At 53.4% G+C, this 24,887-nt stretch overlaps 1 protein-coding gene across 4 annotated transcripts in view; it reads right to left on the bottom strand.

The window, feature by feature from the left end:
* The window catches only part of ARID1B (AT-rich interaction domain 1B), a 429,020-nt gene that overhangs the window by 4,202 nt on the left and 399,931 nt on the right, over positions 1 to 24,887 (bottom strand). For all 4 annotated transcript variants that reach the window (XM_066248340.1, XM_066248338.1, XM_066248342.1 and 1 more), the window contains 8 exons: positions 23,823 to 24,032; positions 19,531 to 19,735; positions 13,495 to 13,633; positions 13,087 to 13,259; positions 9,239 to 9,389; positions 5,932 to 6,028; positions 3,746 to 4,529; positions 1,305 to 1,435 (listed from right to left, as the gene is read on the bottom strand). In XM_066248340.1, coding sequence (XP_066104437.1) covers positions 1,305 to 1,435; positions 3,746 to 4,529; positions 5,932 to 6,028; positions 9,239 to 9,389; positions 13,087 to 13,259; positions 13,495 to 13,633; positions 19,531 to 19,735; positions 23,823 to 24,032 — 1,890 coding nt within the window. The remainder of the gene's footprint in view (positions 1 to 1,304; positions 1,436 to 3,745; positions 4,530 to 5,931; positions 6,029 to 9,238; positions 9,390 to 13,086; positions 13,260 to 13,494; positions 13,634 to 19,530; positions 19,736 to 23,822; positions 24,033 to 24,887) is intronic.

Genomic DNA, 24,887 nt, shown 5'->3' with positions numbered 1-24,887 from the left:
TGTTTTTTTGAAATACTTATTGTCAGCTGAAATAGACTTCATGTAATGTTTATGACCTTATTAATATATTTCCTATCAACTGAAAAACTGCCTTTCAGGGCTCTAATGAAGACTTAAATGAGAGAAGAGCTAGCAAGTGGGAGATTCCGGCCCTAATTCAACGGAAGGAAGGAATGAGATGCTTGGGCTTCTCTTCAAGAACAGCAGAATTGTGCACACTCAGCGGGGAAAAGAACCTTTTCTCGTTGTTTCTAAAGATTTCTTTAAAAGTCTGTAGCCAGCTGACTCTCGGGCATTTCCTAGTCCCCAGCTCCCTCCTCTCTGCTGGCTGTGGGACTGGCAGTATTCCCTACCCAGCGCTGAGAGGAGGGTGTCAGCTCATCCCAAGTGGCAGGCTTTGAAGGGCTGGCTTCACGATGACCTGGAGAGAGGCAGGTTTGGGGGGAATGCCGCCGGAACCAAGCCTGGCCCCGAGCCCACGACTATTTCAGCTGAATGATGGGTACACGGGGATTCATTAAGCTGTTTTCTCTACTTGTACATACAGTTGACCCTTGAACAACACGGGCTGAACTGAAAGGGCCATTTATACTCAGAATTGTCTTCAATCTGCAGGTGCGGAGGGCTGACTGCATGTGTTGATCTATGCCGTTTTATACAATACAAGGGGCTTGAACATCTGTAGGTCTCGATATTCACGAAGGGGGTGTGGGGGGGAGGTGGTTCCTGGAACCAATCCTCTGTGGAGACCGAGGAACAACTTATGTATGCGGGGGGGGGGGGAATCATGTGCACACTTTCAGCTTTGTGGGGGTACACCCAACCTCGTGTCGTTCCCGGTTCAACGGTGCATTATTTATCTTCTAAATATAAAATTTACCTTTTACCTTTACCTTTAGATTTCTTTCTTTCTTTTTAATTAAAAGGAAGGCGTGATGTCCCCTTGGAAAGGAGTAATTGATGCTCCATTGTAACCAACTGCATTTCCAACACTGACCACAGACATAACTATGTGACAGTCGGGTTAATTCCCATTGGGCTGCTAATACTCATCCTAGACAGCAATTTAATTTTACTACTATCATATATCACACATACACACACAGTCACAGTTTTCTCATGAAATATAGGTATGTGTAAATTTATATAGAGACTGAAATGAACCGTTACTCCAGACTGAACTCTCAGACAACCTGCGCTGACTGATGTTGCAGATACGGGCGTCAGGGGCGACCACTGGCACTGAGCACCCCCTCATCTCCTCATCCTGGCCCGCCCGACCCGCCACCGGGCTGCCGGCTCACCTGGGAGAGATTGAACGTGGCGACAGTGCTGTCATCGTACAGGAGAATGTTAATCGTGTCCAAAGCCCAAGTGCTTTCCGCCAAGAGACCTGACTTCAGGGACATCATCACGCGCCATGCCTCCGGAGTAACTAAAAACGGGGAAAGAACAAGCATATAATTGATATTAACTCCACGCACGAAAGAATAGAAAACCATCAAAGAATAAGGAAAAAGAAGTGGGGTGGTAAGTACTGATTTTAAATCAGTGTTTAACACAATCCTTTCCAGATTTTAAATGAGGCGATGGCCGTACCAAGAAACTGTGGTCTTTGAGCTCTGTGTGCTCTGCTGGGTGAACGGGAACCCACAACCGCTCGGGTGGCGGTGGCTCGGCCCATCTCCAGGCACTGCCCGCACCCCCAAGCAGCCTGATACCCCAGAGCTGCAATAACTGAGTCAAACCAAACACTGCTACGTGTTCTTCTGCCTGCTCCATTCACACACATCTCCAGGGGGCACCTTCGGAAGGCTGACAGGTGCGGAGAATATAAGCAAAAGTTAACCCCCAAACAGCACCTCTCAGATAGAAAGCCTTGGTTTCCCCACCACCCTCGTCCACTTCTGAGCTCTGTCCCTCAGAATGTGCTGCTGACAAGGACCAGCAATCTGACGGTTCCTATTTTTTAGAGCTTGTCCTGAGCCAAGGCACGGGAACCAGAGGGTGTCCTGTTCTCCCTGCCCTGCAGCTGAAGAAGACAGAGTGATCAGATACAACGTCTGCAAGATCTGCCAGAAGCTGGGGCCAGGAGGTGTCTGACTTTCAGCGGGAGCCGTCTCAGCAACGGCGGGAGCGGGCCGTGCAGCTGGCACTCCCCACGGCGGCCGACCCGAATGCCAGCCACAGCCCCATCGGGGGGGGGCGGGGAGGGGGCGGCACGGGGTCCGCCTTCCTCTGAATGTCACCTACTTTTCAACTTTTCTTGGATAAGCACATAGTACTTTTTTTTTTTTTCTGTATTTTTCTGAAGCTGGGGAGAGACAGTCAGACAGACTCCCGCATGCGCCTGACCAGGATCCACCCAGCACGCCCACCAGGGGCGACGCTCTGCCCACCAGGGGGCGATGCTCTGCCCCTCCGGGGCGTCGCTCTGCCGCGACCAGAGCCACTCTAGCGCCTGGGGCAGAGGCCAAGGAGCCATCCCCAGCACCCGGGCCATCTTTGCTCCAGTGGAACCTTGGCTGCGGGAGGGGAAGAGAGAGACAGAGAGGAAGGAGGGGGTGGGGGTGGAGAAGCAAATGGGCGCTTCTCCTGTGTGCCCTGGCGGGGAATCGAACCCGGGTCCCCCGCACGCCAGGCCGACGCTCTACCGCTGAGCCAACTGGCCAGGGCCAAGCACATAGTACTTTTATAACAGAAAAAGCAAGCTTTCTTTTTAGAATGAAGAACGTAAATTTCCCTAGACTACAGACAAATACTGGTGTCATGTATACTAAGAAATTTTATAAAACTCTACATGCATTTATGTAAATGTGTACACACACACGTCCATGTGCATGTTTTTACATGTATTTCCATATATAATACGAGGCGCTCGGTGTCTATATCTCTTGCTCACCTCTAGCACCCCCTTCTCTGTAATACCCCGTTTATTTCCCCCTCGCTGTATCTCCTTAATGTCCAATAATCAAAACTATCTTTAATTTCTTTAATATTTTTCTAATCACTTCAAATGACTTCATGTTAAGTGATTTTGAGATTTTTGAAAATAATTTTTTTTATATAATCAAGATCTTTAGTTCTCTTTGCTCCATTAAAAGCATTTCAAAACTAATGCAGAAAAGCTGTGTATACTCCCAGAGAGTCCAGGCACCTAATTAGTACTCAGAATGTCCCAAACAGGAGAAACGGTAACACCTGTGTTGAGGTGGGGTGGCCCTGGCCCGCGTCTAACTGCTGTCCGGGTCACATTAGCCCCACAGGTCACAGCAGACCCCGCCATCGATTTGCCACCATGGTCAGGCTCCCACTTTCTCCCAGGGACACTCCCTGGGAGCGTGCTGTCCCTGGAGCGACAGAGTGGCTTTCTCTCAGGCCACCGCAGCATTGCACCAGCCGCGCAGCTGTCCTACTGAGCATGCGCTGCAGGGATTGAGCCCCTGGTTGGGGTCAAACCTTGGTTAAGGCCCACACGCAGTCCACAGTCACCGAGGGCTCCTTGGTTTCTCACACCAATAACACTCATGGGTAAAAGGACCATTTCAATTCACGCCCTTCTATGGAAATGCTTAATTCAGGTAAGCAAATTATTATCAGTTATTGCTCCTTCGAGAAACATGACAGGGTGTACTCACAAGAACGCCCCACCTCTGGGATGATGGGAAATACCTCTGAGCGAGAATGAAAATTCTAGACACAGTGAGTGACTCCCCTGCAGGAGCAGTGCCCCGGGAACGCTTACCGATGTCCTTCGAGGTCATCTTCCGCCTCTGCTTCAGGACCGGCTGCGAGGCCTCCACCGAGCCGGGCGGGAAGGTGATCTCCCTGCGGACGGGGGGTGGCTGGGGCGGCGGCCCCGTGACCTGGGGCGTGGGGACGCTGGGCATGACCTTCTGCATCTTCATGGAGGGCAGGAAGGGCGACTTGCTGGGGGACATGCGGCTCTCGAGGGAGCGCGGGAAGGAGGCGGGGCTGGGCGCTCTGGAGATGTGGTTGGGCAGGGACGGCGGCGTCTGGTAGGACGATGGGGGCGGGCGCGTGATGGGCTGCATGGAGGCGGACGAGGACAGGTAAGGCTGACGCTGGCTGACGTGGGAAGGCCACTGGCTCTCGTGGTTGATCCTTTGATCGGGTACCATCATGTCATCGGTGCGGCTCAGGCCGGGGTAGGGCGGGGCCTGCGCGGGGCCGCCGGGGCCCTGCCTGTTCTGGTAGGGGTAAGGCATCTCGTTCCGGGCTGCCCACATGCCCTGCTGGGGCCCCTCGCCGGACGACGACTGCATGGGGCCGCCCATCATCTGGGGCGGGAGCCCGTGCGGCTGCATCTGGCCCGGGCCCTGCAGCCTCTCTCTGCTGTAGGGGTACGGGTACTGGCCCGGCACAGGCCTGCGGTCCGGCCCGGAGTAGGCGCCCCCGTACTGGTTGTACATCTCCTGCTGCTGGCCGCCGTACTGCATGTTGTACATGTCCCCCTCGTGGCGCTTGGCCGGAGGCCCGTACATGCCGTCCATGTGCCGCTTGTAGTTCTGAAATCCACAGAGAGACCCATCACGCTGAGGGCGGCCACAGGACGACCACCCACTTAGACTATGCAGAAGAGTTACTACCCTGGGGGTGTCCACTCTGAGACGGAGACGGGAAGCTGCTGTAACAACTAAGGACTCACAACTTATGGTCATACTTCAGGATTATATAACACCATGCCAGTTCACTGAGAGGGCTTTCCAAATTTATCTTCATGGGCTTGAAGTTTTCTGTGTGGGGGGGGATGCCTCCTGTCCTGGTATTTCCAGGGCTGCCACACTGGGGTCATGGCTCTAGTGATTACCACACAGGCAGTGGGAACAGGGATAGGAGTGACACTAAAGTGACCCCAGCAGTCGAGGACAGAAATCTCACCTGGGTGGACTGAGCATTCTGAGGAACCTGAGAGTTCCTGATGAAACAGGCGCCTTAGGCCGGACGCGACAGAGAAGCCTCCACACAGGATCCGGGTCCCATGGTGCCCGGGCCACCCTGTACCCAGGCTGCCTGGCCCTCCCCTCAACTGCCACCTCGTTCAGGGCAGACTCCCCCCGAGAGCCCCGCCGGGCCTGGCCTCTGAGGACAAGGCTGGACGCAGCCCCTGTGACTAAGCTCTCCTCTGGGGACATGGTGGGGACTGGCCCCTGATCAGGGAAGGCACCTCCTGATGGAAATGAGGGACATGCTGATGTGTGACAACTGTTTAAGGTACAATTACAGAAAACTGTTTAAGATATAATACAGAAAACTGTTTAATAACGCAATCCACCCTACATAACACGCTTAAAACCCCCTCTATGTCACATGAGGTCTTAGGCCTTAACACCGTTTGGAACTGGCACTCCTGTGTGTGAGAAGCCACAGCACAGCGTCCAGTCTCCGTGTGAGAAAGTCCCGAGGTTCAGGTGAGGTTTGCCCAGCTGAGCACCTCAGTGGCGACGGCCCTGGGACCAGGCTGGCCTCTCCCACAGTCCAAACACACAGGCGTTAATATCTGATTTTTAAAAAGCCAGTTAATTTTCACTTAGTATATACTATTTCAAGTTGTTTTTTAATACATGTCCTCTTCAAAACATATTGACAAATTTCTGTTCTAAAATGGCATTTGGTGTGACAGTACACCCAACAGACACGCTTAAAATACATTAAGTTGGGCTTGTTATTATTTACGTGGGCGAATGTCCTCAACTTCGTACAACACATGTTATATGAGTTTTGGGATTCCATGTGAGGAGAGCTGTTTTTAATTTGCAGACCTCACCATCCCGACACTATTTTCTAGCATAAAGGAATACACTGTAACGATGCAATCAACGCTGCTGCTTCTGTTTTTCGTCCCACACCCCTCGAGCAGCAACAGGCTGAGTGCTCCCGGAGAGCAGAGAGGCGCCCGCACCCACTCACCGGCTGCTGCGGGTACAGGCCCGGCTGGTGTCCTCCATACGGCGGCTGTCCTGAGGGCGGGCCCTGGCCCGGGTACTGCTGCCCGTAGGCTTCATGCCTGGAGTGGGGCGTTCAGGGGAGACTGCATTTAGGCAGAGTGAGGAACAGAACAGACCACTTCCTGAAACGCGACACCCGACAGCTTCTCCTTCCTCCGCTTGCTGGCACACCAAGCACAGACAGAGGCAGCCAACTAGCAGCAGCCCTGAACTTCAGGTAAAGGGACAGGAACGCCCATTCTGGGCCTGGGCCAGCTCCTGGTTGAGAGGGGCGAGGAGTCGGCCAGCGCCCTGCGCCCTGAGGACAGGCCCCACCCACCCGTGATGGTACCAGCGGTGGCACTGGGACTTCGGCTTGGGGAACTAAGACTCCAAGTGGCATTTCTGGTTGTGCCAGGACATGGACCTATGATGACTGAAAATAGGTCGGCTTCTTATGTTCTCATTAGGGATAGAAAATGTTCAGGTTTTGGAGGAATACTTCAAAACTAATCCAAGTGATACTGACTTAGCTAATAATTGTAGGGACACTGGTGCTCAAAATCTCAAACTCCTATAATCCTAAAAGGTCACAGAAAAGAAAAACAGGAATGATTTACATGTATTCCTATTAAATCTTAAAATGAGAATGAGCGATTCATTTATTTTTTCAATTGCTATTATACTGAGAAATTATAAATACCATAAAAATGTTTAAAAAGCCCAGTAGATGTGAAATTAAAAATATTTAACTGGCTTAGTCAGTATACTGCTCTTGCAAGAAAAAGAACATTCAGCTTGGATATATTCCTCAACTGCCAGTGAGAGAGAATGAGAAAGAAAACAAACGGACTTCGACGGTATCGCAGGGAAACACACAGTGGGAGTTCCGCTAACGACACCAGCATCTCCAAGGAAGCTATAGTTAGGAGGAAAAAATAACTGACACGGATAAAATTTAAGCTAGCAAGTAACACTTTTCAGAAGAAAAAAACTTAGCAATGAGGTAAACCCCTCTCTCTAACGCAGCAGAGGCAAAATGACTTGTAAACCCAGGCCACACAACATTCTAGGAAGCATTCTAGAAGAAAAGTATATTTGTGTCAGTTCTTTTATGAATGTATGTCCCAGGACAACTGTTCTCCTGATCTCAGCACACACACACACACACACACACACCCAGTGCTCCAAGACCCTCAGAAATAAAATCTAAGCAATAGCCTTCATTCAGTACATTAGATATTACACAATGGTTAAGCGATTAATGCAGACTTTATAAATAAATACTCCACTTCCCCAGGGTAAGAACTACTAGTTTATAGACTTTTAAGTTACTTTTGGGAAGTATCATACACCTTGACCACACGAGGGCTCCGTAATCTCAAGGACCAGAGGCAAACTTTCCCCTTTATGTTAAAGCAGGGACCTGTCTTTCCTACTTCACTGTCCCCGTGACTTGGCATGCGGGCTCCTGACAGGGGCTGCTGCGACCCACCCCAGGTCACGCCAATGTGGCTACCGCTAGAAAAAGGGCATTTGATTGTACCTCTGGTTTCTTTCCTCTAAAAACCACCAGGATTATGCGTCTGAGCACGCCTCTCAGGGAGGTAAAGGCCATCCCGATCAGAGGAGGGGCTTCTGCACAAGTATTAATCTGAGTCGCAGGTGTCTGTGGGAGTGTGGGGGCTGCAGGTGAGGGACGCAGGTGTGTGTGGGAGTGTGGGGGCCACAGGTGTGTGTGGGAGTGTGGGGGCCACAGGTGTGTGTGGGATTGTGGGGGGCATAGGTGTGTGTGGGAGTGTGGGGGCCGCAGGTGAGGGGCACAGGTGTGTGTGGGAGCGTGGGGGGCATAGGTGTGTGTGGGAGTGTGGGGGCCGCAGGTGAGGGGCACAGGTGTGTGTGGGATTGTGGGGGGCATAAGTGTGTGTGGGAGCGTGGGGGCCGCAGGTGAGGGGCTCAGGTGTGTGTGGGAGCGTGGGGGCCACAGGTGAGGGGCGCAGGTGTGTGTGGGAGCGTGGGGGCCGCAGGTGAGGGGCGCAGGTGTGTGTGGGAGTGTGGGGGCCGCAGGTGAGGGGCGCAGGTGTGTGTGGGAGCGTGGGGGCCGCAGGTGAGGGGCGCAGGTGTGTGTGGGAGCGTGGGGGCCGCAGGTGAGGGGCTCAGGTGTGTGTGGGAGCGTGGGGGCTGCAGGTGAGGGGCTCAGGTGTGTGTGGGAGCGTGGGGGCTGCAGGTGAGGGGCTCAGGTGTGTGTGGGAGTGTGGGGGCCGCAGGTGAGGGGCTCAGGTGTGTGTGGGAGCGCGGGGGCCGCAGGTGTGTGTGGGAGCCGCAGGTGTGTGTGGGAGCCGCAGGTGTGTGTGGGAGTGTGGGGGCTGCAGGTGAGGGGTGCAGGTGTGTGTGGGAGTGTGGGGGCCGCAGGTGTGTGTGGGAGCCGCAGGTGTGTGTGGGAGTGTGGGGGCTGCAGGTGAGGGGTGCAGGTGTGTGTGGGAGTGTGGGGGCCGCAGGTGAGGGGTGCAGGTGCGGGATATATGGGGGGCTGCAGGTGCGGGGTCTGCTCACAAAGAGCGGTCTACCCATAGCACCTTTTAGGAAGTCACTGCAGTGACTCCTATCAGAGGGACGTCAGGGCCAGGCCAGAGAGCCCCATCAGGAGGTGGCCCTGAAAAGCCCACCATGAAGCTGGTGGTGTGCCCCTTACAGATGGCCATTAAGGGGCTATGTGCCCCCTTCTGTGGCAGTGCTCACTGGGAAGAGGGGAAGCATCTCAAGAAAGTGTCTGGAAGAGCCTTCCCAAACCGCCCCACGACCCCGACCTGCGGACGGCCTGGGGGGGGGGGGGCGGGGACACAACACCGCCACAGACAGACCTCTCCTTAGGGTCGGTGCTGGCAGGAGTAGAGGCTATGCTGATACCCAGAGTCCCTGCAGGTCACAGGTCAGCCACACATGGACGGGGGCGGGTCAGTCTGAGCGTGGGGGCAGAGAGCACCTCCGTGCCGGGGGACCGGAGTTAAGTGGGACCGTCCGCTGTGACAGGAGCAGTTCTGGCCATGGTGGCCCGGCCCAGCCCGGCCCTCACTTGGCTGCTGGGCTCTCGCTCACAGCACAGTTGGCCTGGCTTGGCAGCTGAGACAAGGACCTCTCCGGTGTAGTCCGCTGCAGGCAGCTGCCGACCACTCGCAGCCTTGACCCAGCGGGACAGGGGACTCTGTGCTGTCCCAGGCTGCCCGGGCGGGCGCAGGGGCACGCGCTGGGGGTGGGGGGAGCCCCGTCCCGTCCCCTTGGGAAGCACTCACCTCCGGTCGTAGGTGGCCCCGTAAGGGAACTGCTGCCGCTGCCCCATGCCCAGGCCGGACATGGCTCCCGAGGGGCTCTGGCCGTACATGTCCTGCATGCTGCTTGCGGGCATCTGCCCTTGCGTCAAGAAGGGCTCGCTGCCTCCAGGCACTGCGTATTGCAAATGACAGAGCACGTGAAGCCTTTTCAAAAGCCACAGCCGCCTTCTAGTTATTTGTTACCCTTGACCTGGCGATCTCTCTTATCCTTAACCTGACGGACTTACGTGAGTGAGAGGCTGAGGTCTATAGTTAAGATGAGCCTTACGGGGCGGAACCCTAAGAGGGCGCCATTCATCCTCCCCCACTCCCCCACCTCACGTAAATGCCCCTCATGGGCCCTCGAGTGTGGGCAGAACCCTGAAAATGATGGGACGCTGCTCCCATCTCCCATGACTGTTACCTCACATGGCCAAAGGGATTCACAGATGTAAGTCAAGTTACTCATCAGCTGACTGTCAGTTAACCAAAGAGACTGTCCAAGTGCATCTTTAAAATCTGTGTCTAGCGGTCCGAGACAGACCAAGTCAGAGATGCCCTCCCGCTGGTCCAGAAGCAGCACCCACCGTATTACAAAGGGTGGCACACTCTGGGGGCTGAGAGGACCCCCAGGGACTGTCAACAAGACACCTCGTCCCATCACTGCAAGGAGCCCAGACTGCCGACAGCCTGAATGGGCGAGAGGAGGAGCCCCGGCTCCGAGGACAGCTCGTCCCGCTCGTCCCCGCCGACACTGCCGTCCGCTGTGCAAGCCCCTGAGCTGAGACCACAGATTCACACTGTTTCTAAGCTGCTAAGTTTGTGGTAACTTGTTATGCGGAGTATTGAAAAGGAACATAGTCCAGGCCCTCGGCAGGCTGGTACACTCCCGAGCTCATGTCCTTGTCTATAAAACGAGGCTGGTGAGGAGAGGAAATACACACAGAAAGTCATCCCCTTCGCTGATGGGGGAAAAGGGCGAAACCTTGACAACACCCACCCACTGACTCCAAAATAAGGATAAAGAAGGTCACCGGGGAGCTCAAGAACGAAAGAGACACACATTTCTATCAGGGGGCAGAGTGGCAATTAGGTCGAATATGCAAATTAGCATCAGCTCAGAGCCTGAAGGAAATTGGGTCAAGTCGAAACCAGCCTGTAGGCAAATTAAATATTTTAATGTAAATCTTAATTGACATGTAGTACTACTACCTTTTTTATCCTATGAAGGTTACTTTTATCTTATATGAGGCAAAGTTGATTAAAAGCTGATAATTTTGTTAGAAGTACAAATAAGAATGCCTAATACTGGTAGAAAGTTTGCACTGGGCCTGATCAGGCGGTGGCACAGTGGATAGAACGTCGGACTGGGATGCCGAGGACCCAGGTTCGAGACCTCGAGGTCACCAGCTTGAGCGCGGGCTCATCTGGTTTGAGCAAGGCTCACCAGCTTGGACCCAAAGTCGCTGGCTTGAGCAAGGGGTCACTCGGTCTGCTGAAGACCCACGGTCAAGGCACATATGAGAAAGCAATCAATGAACAACTAAGGTGTTGCAAGGAAAAACTGATGATTGATGCTTCTCATCTCTCTCCGTTCCTGTCTGTCTGTCCCTATCTATCCCTCTCTCTCTCTCTGTAAAAAAATAAAAAAAAATAAAAAAAGTTTGAGTTGCAATGAGATATCACATACTATATCTTATTTGATCTCCACCAACCCTCATTAGAACCAATTTTGAAGTCATTTTCTATTTTATAGATGTAAAAAGAGAGACAGACAGAAATTAAGGGGGAAAATTAAAGGTAAACAGCTTAATTCTCCAATATACAAAGAGTTCTTAAAAATCAGTAAGAAAAGAGACAATCAAATTAAAATATGGGCAAACACATAAATGTATATTCACAGAACAAGAAAAATAAATGGCTGATAAATACATGAAAAGATGCATAGCCCTGCTAAAAATTAAAGAAATCCAAGTTAAAACAATCACAAGGCCTTTTTCCCTCCCAGTTGGATTGACGAATATTAAAATGACTAGTTATAATCATTGCTAGTACGAGACGGAGGGCACATGCACTCTCACACCCTCACATTAAGGGTATTAAATTGCTCTGCCTTTGCCAATAGCTGCTACTGCAGGCTGTCCTTTGGCGCTCCCTACAGAAGCATGTGCCAGGTAGCCACAGCCACTGAAGTCCCCTGCCACAATGAGACTGGGCTCTGCCCAGCGGGCCAATGGCACACATGAAGAAGCAGAGGCTTGCAGGCACTTGTCGCCCCGGGGGCCCCTTCCTGAGACCCAGACAGTGTCAAGCAGTGCAGTGTGCAGAAACCTGTGGCAAGGCCCTGTGGTGGAGCCTCCCAGCCGGCTGCATTCCCAGCACGGCTGCCAGAGGGCGCCAGCCACTCAAGTGACCCCCCAGCTCCCTGGAGTTCTTCATCAGGCTTCCAGAGGACGACAGCAGCCCCAGGGTCCCAGCTGCCACCACGTGGAGCAAAGATCCACCTCACCCACCCAGGACTGTCTGAGAAACAGACACCGTGACAGGCAGACAAGCGGGGCCCAGGCTACAAGGGCCCCGAATCTCAGAATGGGCTCTTTTATCCACTGTCCCTCCTCTCTGAGGGGCAACAAGGACAAAGAGCAGGGTTCCCACTGATACTGGTAGTTAAATAAATTAAAGACAAAAAAATCGGAGTGCCGCCAAGTTCACTGAGAACAAGGTGGACTGAGGAATGGGAAACTTGACTGGACCAGGGGTCAGGAGGCAAAAAATGCTGTCTCCTGAGGGCTTCTGTTGACTGCTCTCATTTGGTACTGAGCGTACAGTATTACAGGGCGGCGGGGAGCTGAGGGCACAGGCACCGTGAGAAGGAACCGCCCTCTGCGCAGCTGTCACTCACAGGGCCGATGGAAACGAGTGACACAGCGACCCCGAGCCTGGCGGGGGAACCCTCCCTCCCGGGAACCCTCCCTGCCATCACCCACCGCGGCCTCTGCAGGAGCACATTCCTAGGCACGGGCCACCCAGATGAACACAGCTCTTGCTGTCTACGCCGCATGTGGGCAGGCTACTGGGACGCTTCACGAGAACTTCTGAAGCCAGACTCTAAATACTACTAATTACTCTTCCGTGTTATTACTGTCACGTTTTCAGAGTCTAAAAATGTGATATGACCAACAACAGTCCTAACAAAATGTTCTTTCTAACATCGCCTACCGCTAAGAAAAATAGCTACCCCCTAACATCCACAAAGCTTTTGGATTTCTGAGTTTATGGATTTATTGCATGTTCTGCAAAATCTTTTCTTGGAATAAGCGGCTCTGAAGCTTGAAAGAAAAAAGTATAGATTATCTTGCTTTATGTAACAGAGAAGTCTGAAATGCAACAGTACAGAGAATGTATCTACTTTGTGGTTTAACATCCCTTCTGTTGGTTCCTCCCAAGAGACCGTCAACTCCACAAGGCGGTGGGTCTGGTTTGCTTCCACCCTTCCAGGGCCCTGCCCCAGGCTCAGCCCGTGCTGTGACCAGTGTGTGACGCGTCAGCATTCAGAGGACATTTGTTGTTGTGCCCATCATCCTTCTGTGGTCTTTATGTGCATTAACTCAATACTCATGACACCCTTTAGACAGGTCCTATTATTACCCCATTTCTAGATGAGGAAACCATGGCACAGAGATGCTAAGTACTTTCTCCGAGGAGAGAAGTTCAGTAAATGGGGTGTTGGCACTCAAATGTGTCTTGAATACGTAAGTGACTTGGTTGTGGGACGGCAGACTGGAGAGTGTCCTGCAGGCCAAGCTGGCACAGGGGTCCCCTGCATTTACCTTTCCTCATGCCACCAAAGGGGTCCTTGTTGGGCTCATAGGGCACCCTGCCCATCATGTCGGGCATGCTCAGGCCTTGCTGGTAAGGGGCACTCGGAGTCATGGAGTTCCGTTTCGGGAACGATGAATCACTCGCGTCTGAGAAAGGGTCGTGCACGCTGACTGTACTGCTTCTGAGGGTGAGAAAAATGAATGTTTAATGACAGGGCAGGAGTTGCTACCTCTAAACACTTACTCAGAAAGCATGCTAGTCCTGAAATCTGAAATAAGTGACAGGAAGAAAACTAGCAGTAATCAGCATCTGAAAACTCACAAGGGAACATCGTTTCTCTTCTTTATAAGTTTGCTCCAGAAAGTTAAGATAGATAAGCCTGAGTTTGTATGGCTCACACAGCTCTTTCAACATACCTCCCACCTTGCATCGGGGTCATCTGTCCATGAGGGGTGGAGGCTGGAGTCGGTGGCTTCAGGTCACCGGGAACCTCGGCCATTGAATTGCTGCCAGTTGACTGTGGGGTCTGAGGACCTTGCAAGGACCCTGAATTAGCTGACAGTATTAAGTGCCAGGAGAAAACAGGGGAGAAAACCAGGTTATCAAAGAGTGGTCATCCTTGCTAGTTATACAAAAAGAAAACAAGATATCACCTTATTAGAAACAGTAACAATACCCATTGCTGGTAACAATGTAGTAAAATTAGCTGTGCTTCCATTTTTTACAGGGGTATAATGAACATATAACATTATTAACAGTTTTAGGTATACAAATACAACAATTGGATATTTGTATCTATTGCAAAATGATCACTAGAGTAAACCTAGTTAACATCCTTTATAGCAAGCGTCCCCAAACTACGGCCCACGGGCCGCATGCGGCCCCCTGAGGCCATTTATCTGCCCCCCCCCCGCTGCACTTCCGGAAGGGGCACCTCTTTCATTGGTGGTCAGTGAGAGGAGCACTGTATGTGGTGGCCCTCCAAAGGTCTGAGGGACAGTGAACTGGCCCTGTATAAAAAGTTTGGGGACCCCTGCTTTATAGTTACAAATTTTGTTCTTGTGGTGGGAAATATTCTCACACATTGTTTGTACTGAAAACCTGCAGACGCATTTTAGTCAACTATTTGAAAACATGCTTCATTTGTTATCCATAAAACATAGTTATGCTTTTTAGCTGGGTAATGACTTTCCTGGATATTTATCTAAGAAAGTAACCTAATATAAAGAAGGCTTTAGCTTGGCCTGTGGTGGCGCAGTGGATAGAGTGTCAGTCTAGAATGCTGACATTGCTGGTTCAAAACCCCAGGCTTGCCCATTCAAGGTACACACAACAAGCAATGAACAACTAGTGTGTTGCAACTATGAGTTGATACTTCTTGTTCTTCCCCATACTTCTCTATAAAACCAATAAATAAAATCTTTAAAAAAAAGACTTTAAGTAGAAAAATGTTTATGTCAGTGTTGTTTATAATGTAAATAATTTAAATGTCTGAGAATAAAGAAATATTAGATGAAAAATTTGGATATCAATTTGATGGATTACTGTGCTATTTTAGAAAAAAAATTAGGAAAATTAGTTGTGGCCTTAGGCAATAAAAACGTTGACATTGAAAAGCAGTGACACAAAATAACAAGGGGCCTTAGGTCACATTTCAATACTATCTTAATGTTTAGATGTGTCTGTGCTCTGTCAGGAGTGGTGACTATTGGAGCTGTGAAATCAGAGTTGTTACTACCAAACATAACACTGGTTTGGAGTTCTTTCATCTCATTATCAGAGTTCTGTGATTTGGCTTTAACTATAACTACATTATAATAACAGAGAACAAAACTGGGCAGATCTTTCCAAAATTTATGTGCGATTCTTGAAAAAAAAAAATTAACCTCACTTTATAGAAAGAAAGGTATTTTAAGGGATCCTGCTTTATCAATAATCACAGTCCTTAGCATGTCACGTGTTCAGTAGATATTGGTTTCATTTACTAATTACTTACTGAATAAATAATGGGCTTACTATATTGTAAGCTGACTTCTATGCCTGGGTTCCACCAGTGAACCGAACTGACGAGAAAAGACAGTTCCTGACCGCACGCAGTGTACAGTAAACACCTCCAGAACCGTGACAAACGGCAGGTCACCGGCCGCTTGTAAATAATCATACTGCTCATGTTATCAACGGCGTTCCTTTCCCAGGCGGTCCCCAAGGCTCACGACAGGGACCACCTCCACGTTTTGCTTTAGAGGACACCGAGTTAAACTGACCACTGGAGATCAGAGTGCGCTCTAACGGAGGCAGACATGGCCACGTGCTACCGCTCCCACTTGGGCGGCCCAGGACCAGATCTCGGCCATCTCCCGCGAGATCGGCTCTGCCCAGGCTGGGTCAGCACTGAGCACTGATGACGGGCCGGCAGGGCTGTGTGTTCTGCTCTGTATTTCCCCAGGGTGCCCACGACGAGCGAGGCTCAGGGATGTTCTCAGAGGTGCCAGGAAGACTCATTTAATCTTAGTCTCTTTTTAGATGTAGCTATCTTAAAGACAAACAAACTTACTAACTCATGCTTACAAACCAGATTTTGGTGAAACCCTAGAGATGCATATTTAAAGATGTGATCAGAGAAAAAGGTAGAGTCTTATAAACATGTGAGGGTAATGCGACAGAAAGGCCTGCCCACAGAGCTGGCGTTGAGCACCAGGGCCCCACAGCACGGCAGCCTGCCAGCGTCCTTGGAAACACAGCCCACGAGGCTGGGATTTCAGAATGACCCTTATTTACAAGTATTCCCATTTACAGCTCATAAAAAATAAAAATAAAAAAGGAAAAACTCTTCCCTCTGGCCAGACTTTCTTCCTCCCAGCCGCCTGAAGCCCGTTAGCCGCGGAGGCTGGCACTCTCTAGGATGTCCCCACTACCTTGTGCCAGAAACTACAAACATATACTCGAGAGTAAACAATGGAAAGGTTATGGAAGGTTAAGTGCATTCACACTCTGCAGACTGCACGGCCAGACCCTGGCTGGGAAGATAATTCACAGCCGGACCGGACCCGTGCCCTACTTCTGCCTGGGGGTGCGGAAGCAGGGAGGGAGAAGCAGAGGAGCTACGGAGACCAGAGGTCACCCAGAGGGCACCTTTGTTTATAACCAGAGCCTCTTTCTCATTTATCTTCCACTGAGGATTCCCTAGCTGGATCCATGACAGGTTTTGTGACATCACCTGTCAGCTAATAATAGAAAGGCAGTCAGCCACCTGCCAGCAGAGATGGATGGGGGTTTGGTTACAGACTCAGGACTGAATGTGGCGCTGCGTGCCCACCCTCGCAGGCTCCTCTCAGGCAGGACCCTGCCCCCAGCCCCATCGCTTATGGGCTGCCCAGGCCGGCTGGGTCAGGAACTCCTGGGGCTGTTCATTACATGTCCTCAACTTCTAAAGTTTTACTCTAACGAGATCCCCACTGACACCTGAGAGATGCAGCCAGCCGGGGCCCTGGCCCGGCCCAAGTGTCATTCGGGGTCTTTCTCGGCTGACTTACTCTGTGGCTCGAGACTGGAGCAGCCTGACCTCCGAGAAGTCACGGGGAAGGTCCCACGGCCTGAAGGGCTGAGTGCTCACACCTGCCGGGCTGCCAGAACCGAACCCCAGGTCCATATCAGCCCTATCAAACCAAAACTGGAGCCCAGACGGGTGACTCATGACGCTCTGAGAACACAGCCAAATGAGCTAGGACTCAAGTTGGTTTAGCGTCCATGGAAAAGAATCTTTAAGTTTAGTTTGCCTGCAGACGCCGGATGTATAAGGAATAAACTACAATAATGTGCGCCCATGGAAAAATCTGACTTCAAAGAACACACATTTTGGCTGAAAATTAGGTTTAAACACTGTGGCAGTCTGAAACCCTTTTTTTCCCTTTTTTAATAAAAATGTCTCAAAGACACGCTCCTTAGTGACATTCCTGGGACCAGAGAGGACACTGACCCGTGCGGGCTGGGAAGCGCCTGCTGCGGACTGTGGGCTGGGGAGAGTCACTGCCGCAGCGGCCCGCTGTCTGTCTGTCTGTCTGCGAGCAGCGTGTCCTGGCAGCACTGCGCCTGTGCTGAGGGGACACGGCCTGTGAGCTGAAGGGACAGCCCCTGCGCACAGCACCGCCCCCCACCCGGGCTCGGGAAGCTTCCCTCGCTGCAGCGGCCTCACAGGACTCAGCCCCGCACGGGCCGCGGGAAGAGCAGGTCATCAGAACCGGCACACCTGGCTCTTCCGCGCAGTTAGAACGATCACACTACCATCGGAACGGCAGTTCAGAAGGGAGCGGTCAGGAGTGGGCTGCGGAGAGCACAGGCCTCCCCTCTCCGGGCCCGCAGCTGAGCCCACGGGGGACGCCTCTCCACACGGAGCAGACCGTTCACAGACACGTGGTCTTTCCCGGCGAATAGAACACACCTCAGCTCTTGGCAGACAGTGCCACTTTGGTCCCTACATCCCACTGGGTTTTTTATTTTGGAAAAATAGTTTCAGAGCTGTTCATAGGGAGCTTGTTGTACTCTGTGAATATAATGTGAGATTTTTAAAATTAGATTTCACAGGTTTTCAGGGACACTGTAACGGGCAAAGCCTTCGGACCTTTAAGGGTGGGTCAGAGAGGAGGGTTTCCACTTATACTCAGAAGTGACAGATCCAAATCTAGGCATATCTGCCAGAGTATTTTCGGAAGGTCCCTTGATTGGTGACCTGAGGTGTGAGCACTGCCATCAGAGAGCAGCTAAATTAAATCATAAACAACTTCTCTCTTTGATTCATAATACTGTCTTCTGTATGTCGACCTTGTACCCATCACAAAGGCGTCTCCCCTCCAGGCAGGCGAGTGTCCTGGGTGCGGGCCAGGCTCGGCGGCCAGAGGCCGGGAGCAGAGCCCTTCTCTCCCGCTCACCAGTGCACCCCCGTGGGGTCAGTTATTCGGATTTTATGTGCTTGGTTTCCCTATGGACTCTACAACAGCATGTCTCCAGGGCTGATGTGAAGATTGAATGGGAAAGTGTGGAGAAGGCCTGGCCCACGTGGGTGCTCAGGAGCACTGGCGACTGGCTGCACGGTTTCACCCAGAGCAGGTCGCGGGGACGGGAGACGGCAGGGACAGTCAGCCCTCTGCGTGTGTGCGTGCGGGACAGAAGGGCAGGAACGGCTATTCCTGGGCTCAGAAGTACCGGAATCGGACCAGAGCTCAAGCTGAACTTGAGAGGGGTTGCCACCCAGAGCAAGGACGATGCAAATTTTTTTATCTCTAATATTGTTATCAAAAGATAATGATGTAGTCATTTCAAATTTGAAGTAACTGGCAGGTAAAACGAGGCGACAGGAGAGCAGGAGGATGCAGGACGGCCACAGCTGAGCGGAGGGACAGAGGCAGGCGGCTCAGCCGGGTTAGCGTGGCGGAGTCCGGGAGACCTGCCGTGAGCCACAGCTGAGTGGGGGGACAGGAGGCGGGCGGGCTCAGCCGGGTTAGCGTGGTGGAGTCCGGGAGACCTGCCGTGAGCCACAGCTGAGCGGAGGGACAGAGGCGGGCTCAGCCGGGTTAGCGTGGCGGAGTCCGGGAGACCTGCCGTGAGCCACAGCTGAGCGGAGGGACAGGAGGCGGGCTCAGCCGGGTTAGCGTGGCGGAGTCCGGGAGACCTGCCGTGAGCCACAGCTGAGCGGAGGGACAGGAGGCGGGCTCAGCCGGGTTAGCGTGGTGGAGTCCGGGAGACCTGCCGTGAGCCACAGCTGAGCGGAGGGACAGGAGGCGGGCTCAGCCGGGTTAGCGTGGCGGAGTCCGGGAGACCTGCCGTGAGCCACAGCTGAGCGGAGGGACAGGAGGCGGGCGGGCTCAGCCGGGTTAGCGTGGCGGAGTCCGGGAGACCTGCCGTGAGCCACAGCTGAGCGGAGGGACAGGAGGCGGGCGGGCTCAGCCGGGTTAGCGTGGCGGAGTCCGGGAGACCTGCCGTGACTCCTAGCGCTCCTGACCTCTTGGTCAAAGCTACCTGGACGGCCCCGTCTGTACCACGACAGCCTGCTGAATTCCTTAAGTCAGCTCGCTGGGCAGAGACATCAAAAACGAAGCCCTGATTCGTTTCGTTAACACGCAAGTCTGGTGTCCCTGACAGACGCCGAGCAGGTAGGAGCCGCCTGTCCAAAGGCAGGGTGGCCCTCCCCAGGGAGCAAGTGCCCAGCACCAAGTCCTGGCGGAGTCACTGGGACAGTTAGATGGGCTATTCTGAAACACCTGTCCACAAAATAGAGCTGTATTTCTCAGAGTTCCAGAGTCTAATGACCAGAAAGGACAATGGGCCCAATTTCAGCCTCTCTTCCCTGAACACTGCCGACAGGGGCGCCGTTCAACAGCCCACACAGACGGCCCTTCCTCTGCCTGCCGGCTGCCCGTCCCCCGGTCCTCGGCGGTGGCTGCAATGCTCCCACTTACCAGGAGATGGCGGCTGGAGTTTGGGCTGCTTCTTGGTCTCCCCGGTGCTGAAGACTTCCGGCGGGGGCTCCTCCCCGCGCTCGATCTTGCACTCGAAGGCGAACAGGTACTGGATATACTGCTTTTTCAGGGAACTCGCTGCGCTGCTGGAAGTGCCAACGTTCAGGTTGGTGGCCAGCTCACGCCACTTCTTGTTTTTATTAACCTAGCAGAAAAAAAAAAAAAAAGTGGCTGGATCATTGGTTTGCAGCAAAGTGGTTTGTTTAAAGCTAGGAGACAGAAAAAGCACTTAATGTCTTGGTTTACTTTTTTTTTTTCATTTGCCTCTTTTAACTAATGCTCATTACTCCCACTCAGTAGTGCAAAGACAGCACTCACAGTTACAAGGCCATCAGGGGGCCTGCTGGGAGCTGCAGAGAAAGCACAGCTCGCGGAAATGGTTCTGCCGGGCGCCCTTCCACGCCCGCGCGTCCTGGGCACTGCTGGCGCTCGCCCGGCCCGCGGCTGCTCCGAGCACACGCACCCTCGCTCCCTCTCGGCCCCTCCCACGTCTAACTAAAATGAAAAAGGCATCTAAGAAGTAATTTACAAAGCATTGATAGAACTCTTTTGCAAGTTAAGTGTTTCAGCCTTGATATGAAAAACAGTGTTTCCTTCCAACAGCCACAAGCTCCCAGGACGGGCCTGTGGTCCCGGGTAGAGGCGAACAGGCCCCTGACCCAGGGACCCCGACTTCCGTGCCCAGTACAGGCGTGGCACCAGGCTGGGCTCTGGACTCCACCAGGCAGCCCACAGGGCAGCAGCCGGGGCTCAGGGAGGAGCAGGAGCACCTGGGCGCGTGGGCCAGGGCCCCACTTACACTGAGGCTGAGAGAAACGGAGGAGGCAGAAACTCCTGCAGAGTTCCATAAGGACCTGAGGCATTATTGCAGCTTCTGATTCCCACCGGGGCACAGAGTTATGGAAGGTTACGCACATGAATGAAACATCAAGACCTGCAAACACGTGAGGATTATTCTGCTCACACGTGCGTCCTGTATGCAATAGCATGGGTAAAGGTGAAGGGGACAAGCGGTTTTCAATGAAATGTTAAATCTTTGGATTCAAACTCTCCCACAGAGCTCTTTTTGTACACTGACTTAGTGCTGATGGTGCATGAGAAACCGCACAGCGCACACGCAAGAGCTTAATGCCACTCTTGGCCCTCCATGCCGACCGGCAGCGAGTGGGCCTGCGGGCCGCCGGCAGACTCAGAGCGGGGCCTGGGACACCCTGACAAGCAAGGCACTGTGCTGAGCTGCGTGGCTGCAGCAGCAGCCGCTCCACGCACAGCCACGGTCCCAGGGAGAGGAGACACCAAGGTGAAGTGCGAGTGACCAATGCAACAGCGCCCGCCCCTGATCACAGCTGCACTCAGGCAACTCTCATTAGCTCAGCTAGTGGGGTCTCAGTAGTGCACACAGTTCAGAGTATGGTGCCCAAACTGTACACTCTCTCACAGTGGCCCGTTTCATGTAAATTCTAAAAATCCATGTGAGGAGTCTAGGTGCAAGGGGAGAGGTTAGGGGTCTAGACGCAGAGGGGAGAGGTCAGGGGTCTAGGCGCAGAGGGGAGAGGTCAGGGGTCTAGGCGCGGAGGGGAGAGGTCAGGGTTCTAGGCGCAGAGGAGAGAGGTCAGGGTTCTAGGCGCGGAGGGGAGAGGTCAGGGGTCTAGGCGCAGAGGGGAGAGGTCAGGGGTCTAGGCGCAGAGGGGAGAGGCCAGGTTTCTAGGCGCAGAGGGGAGAGGCCAGGTTTCTAGACGCAGAGGGGAGAGGTCAGGGGTCTAGGCGCGGAGGGGAGAGGTCAGGGGTCTAGGCGCGGAGGGGAGAGGTCAGGGGTCTAGGGAGAGGTCAGGGGTCTAGGCGCGGAGGGGAGAGGTCAGGGTTCTAGGCGCGGAGGGGAGAGGTCAGGGGTCTAGGCGCAGAGGGGAGAGGTTGGGGTCTAGTCGCAGAGGGGAGAGGTCAGGGTTCTAGGCGCGGAGGGGAGAGGTCAGGGGTCTAGGCGCGGAGGGGAGAGGTCAGGGTTCTAGGTGCGGAGGGGAGAGGTCTGGGTTCAAGGCGCAGAGGGGAGAGGCCAGGGTTCTAGGCGCGGAGGGGAGAGGCCAGGGTTCTAGGCGCGGAGGGGAGAGGCCAGGGTTCTAGGCACGGAGGGGAGAGGTCAGGGGTCTAGGCGCGGAGGGGAGAGGTCAGGGTTCTAGGCGCGGAGGGGAGAGGTCTGGGTTCAAGGCGCAGAGGGGAGAGGCCAGGGTTCTAGGCGCGGAGGGGAGAGGCCAGGGTTCTAGGCGTGGAGGGGAGAGGCCAGGGTTCTAGGCGTGGAGGGGAGAGGCCAGGGTTCTAGGCGCGGAGGGGAGAGGTCAGGGTTCTAGGCGCGGAGGGGAGAGGCCAGGGTTCTAGGCGCGGAGGGGAGAGGCCAGGGTTCTAGGCGCGGAGGGGAGAGGTCAGGGTTCTAGGCGCGGAGGGGAGAGGTCAGGGTTCTAGGCGTGGAGGGGAAAGGTCAGGGGTCTAGGCGCGGAGGGGAGAGGCCAGGTTTCTAGGCGCAGAGGGGGAGGTCAGGGGTCTAGGTATGGAGGGGAGAGGTCAGGGTTCTAGGCGCGGAGGGGAGAGGTCAGGGGTCTAGGCGCGGAGGGGATAGGTCAGGGGTCTAGGCGCAGAGGGGAGGCCAGGGTTCTAGGCGCAGAGGGGAGAGGTCAGGGTTCTAGGTGCGGAGAGGAGAGGTCAGGGGTCTAGGTGCAGAGGGGAGAGGTCAGGGGTCTAGGCACAGAGGGGAAGCCAGGGTTCTAGGCGCAGAGGGGAGAGGTCAGGGGTCTAGGCGCAGAGGGGAGAGGTCAGGGATCTAGGCGCAGAGGGGAGAGGCCAGGGTTCTAGGCGCAGAGGGGAGAGGTCAGGGTTCTAGGTGTGGAGAGGAGAGGTCAGGGTTCTAGGCGCAGAGGGGAGAGGTCATGGGTCTAAGCGCAGAGAGGAGAGGTCAGGGGTCTTAGTGCACAGGGAGCATGTACATCTCGATTCTCCCCTGGCTGACCAGCTAAGTGTGTGGCGTATGACTCACCATCTGTGCACGCTGAGGTTTGAACCAAGCTCTCGCTGTTTCAGCTCTGGGTCTCAGGTCCCCAGTGGGTGGGACAGGGCACCTCAGGGAGAACAAAGGTCTCCCCTGCACCACCCCCTACCCTGAGTTGCACAACAGAGACCAGGTGAGACCTGTGCATTAGATGACTCACTCTTGGACAGTTCATGCCCTGTGCCACCTGAATGGGATGCAGGGTCCTTACCATGTATTAGGCCCCCTGGGGCCCACAGTGGCTCCCTTCTTTGATCTGATAGGAGCCCAGGAATCGACAGGTTTGAAAAGCTCCCCAGATGATCTGATTGCATAGCTGGGCCCGTGAACCCCTGGGAATGGGGGCAGCAGGCATTTTGGAATCCGACCTGGCCTAACCACCTTCCCTAAGGGTCCCTGGGCCTCAACACCATTGTACTTCATTCTGATAGTTTCCTCACCACTTCTTTGGGGCTGATGAGCCCTGCATTTCATAGGGATTTAGAAAGACAAAGGTAACAGCGAATGTGAGGCCCAGTTCCCGGAAGGCAGCGGGCACCCCAGGGTCAGTTCCTTGGCCTCACTGCAGGGCTCCTACACACCGACCAGACGGCTGCTGAAGGCCGGCTCGGCCTGCTGAGAGGGTGTGACCTCGAGCACACAGCAGTCAGGGCCACCTGCACGACCTGAAGAGCGGCGCCCCCTGAAACGGCGCCCACTCCGGTGCCAGCACTGTGAGCAGTGACTGCGCCGACCCTGCGGCCCAGGGGTCGGGACCGTGGCTTCATAAGTACGACTTAGTTTCCTGATAAATTGCTCCAGACAGAGGGAAACAGCGAATCTGATTTATAGCTGGTCCAGACAATGAGTCTGGTCATTTGCAGAACATTCTGGAGTGTGCTACGAGAGCTTGGCAGATCCCACAGAGCTACAGCTGCCCGGGACCCTAAAGAGAAGTCAGGCCCAAGGGCCTCACTCTTTGTGTACATGAAGACTGGGGTCCATATCAACGACCTGCTGAGGTCACTCTGCGAGCTGGCCGCAGAGCCAGGGCCCCCATTCCGCAGCTCTCCCCTGCGTGGATCCCATAGAAGTGACTTTCCCACGGGCTTTGCTTTTTCTAGGTGAGAAAACAATTTGAGTCTATATATCCAAAGGAAGTTGCTCCGAGAGCTTATCTGGAGCATGTCCCCTCGTCCGCTTGCTCGCTCGTTCCTACCTGGGCCAGACCTCCGATCTCCTTGACGCAGACGTAGAGTCGGAACAGGTCCAGAGGCTTCTTGCCCACGGCAGGCAGGCTGGTGACGGGGGAGCCCCTCTCCTCCATGAAGGCCAGGTAGCGGTCCACCCACAGCTTCCTCTCGGGCTCGCTCCCCAGCTCGTACACCTTGGTGATCTTCTCCCCGGTGGTGGTGGACGAGCTGGACTTCTAGAGCCCAGGAGGAGCATTTGGAGATGGGGCACGGGTGGGCAGAGGGAAAGGGGAGAAGGTGAGAAAAAAGCAATGAGCTACCAAATACAAAAAGAAGAAATTAAAAAAAAAAACTACCGCTATCACACAACAATTAGGAATGAAGGCTACTAGTTCAGGCACAGATTATACATTTCTTAATTAAGAGTTAACTCTGACTCTAAATCAAGTCCCCCAACCCCCCCCTTATATACTTAAAAAACAAAAACCTTTTACTTTATTGATATAAGCGTTGAATCCCAGAAGGCAAATTCCAACGACACTTCACGGCACTTTTAAAAATAAAAGAGTGCTGGCTCACAGAAAGATCAGAGAATTTAAATTAAGGTAATATTATAGAGCCCCCCAAAATGATTTAGACTCTGCTTTTCCTTGTCAAAATAAGAATGGCTAAGGTGTGCCTTCATTAAAACTAAGTCATGTGGAGGAGCAGCAAACACATGAGACGTGCTGAAAATAAAAGGTGGGTCACCGCTCACAGGAGCAGCAGTGCGGCCCCGCGCTCATTTGAGAGTGTCACAACTTCATGGCCAGCGGATACGCTGGCCTGCCTCACGGTGGCCGGCTCTCCCTGCTTACGGTGTCTTGGACTTCTCTGCCACGGTGAAGGGTTGTTAGAGAATTATTTTAATAGTTTCGTGGGAAACCATATTTTAATTATGAACATGTGCTATTTCATACTCCCAACATATCTGCAGATATGTATTTACTCTTATACACATGTGCTTATAGGCCCATGTGGTTTATGCCAGTGGTCCCCAACCTTTTTTGGGTCATGGACCAGTTTAATGTCAGAAAATATTTTCACGGACT

The sequence above is a fragment of the Saccopteryx bilineata genome, chromosome 12 (genome assembly GCF_036850765.1).
Source record: "Saccopteryx bilineata isolate mSacBil1 chromosome 12, mSacBil1_pri_phased_curated, whole genome shotgun sequence".
Classification (NCBI taxonomy): Eukaryota; Metazoa; Chordata; class Mammalia; order Chiroptera; family Emballonuridae; genus Saccopteryx; species Saccopteryx bilineata.
The sequence above is the reverse complement of the archived record's forward strand: the minus strand, read 5'-3'. Positions and strand labels throughout refer to the sequence as shown.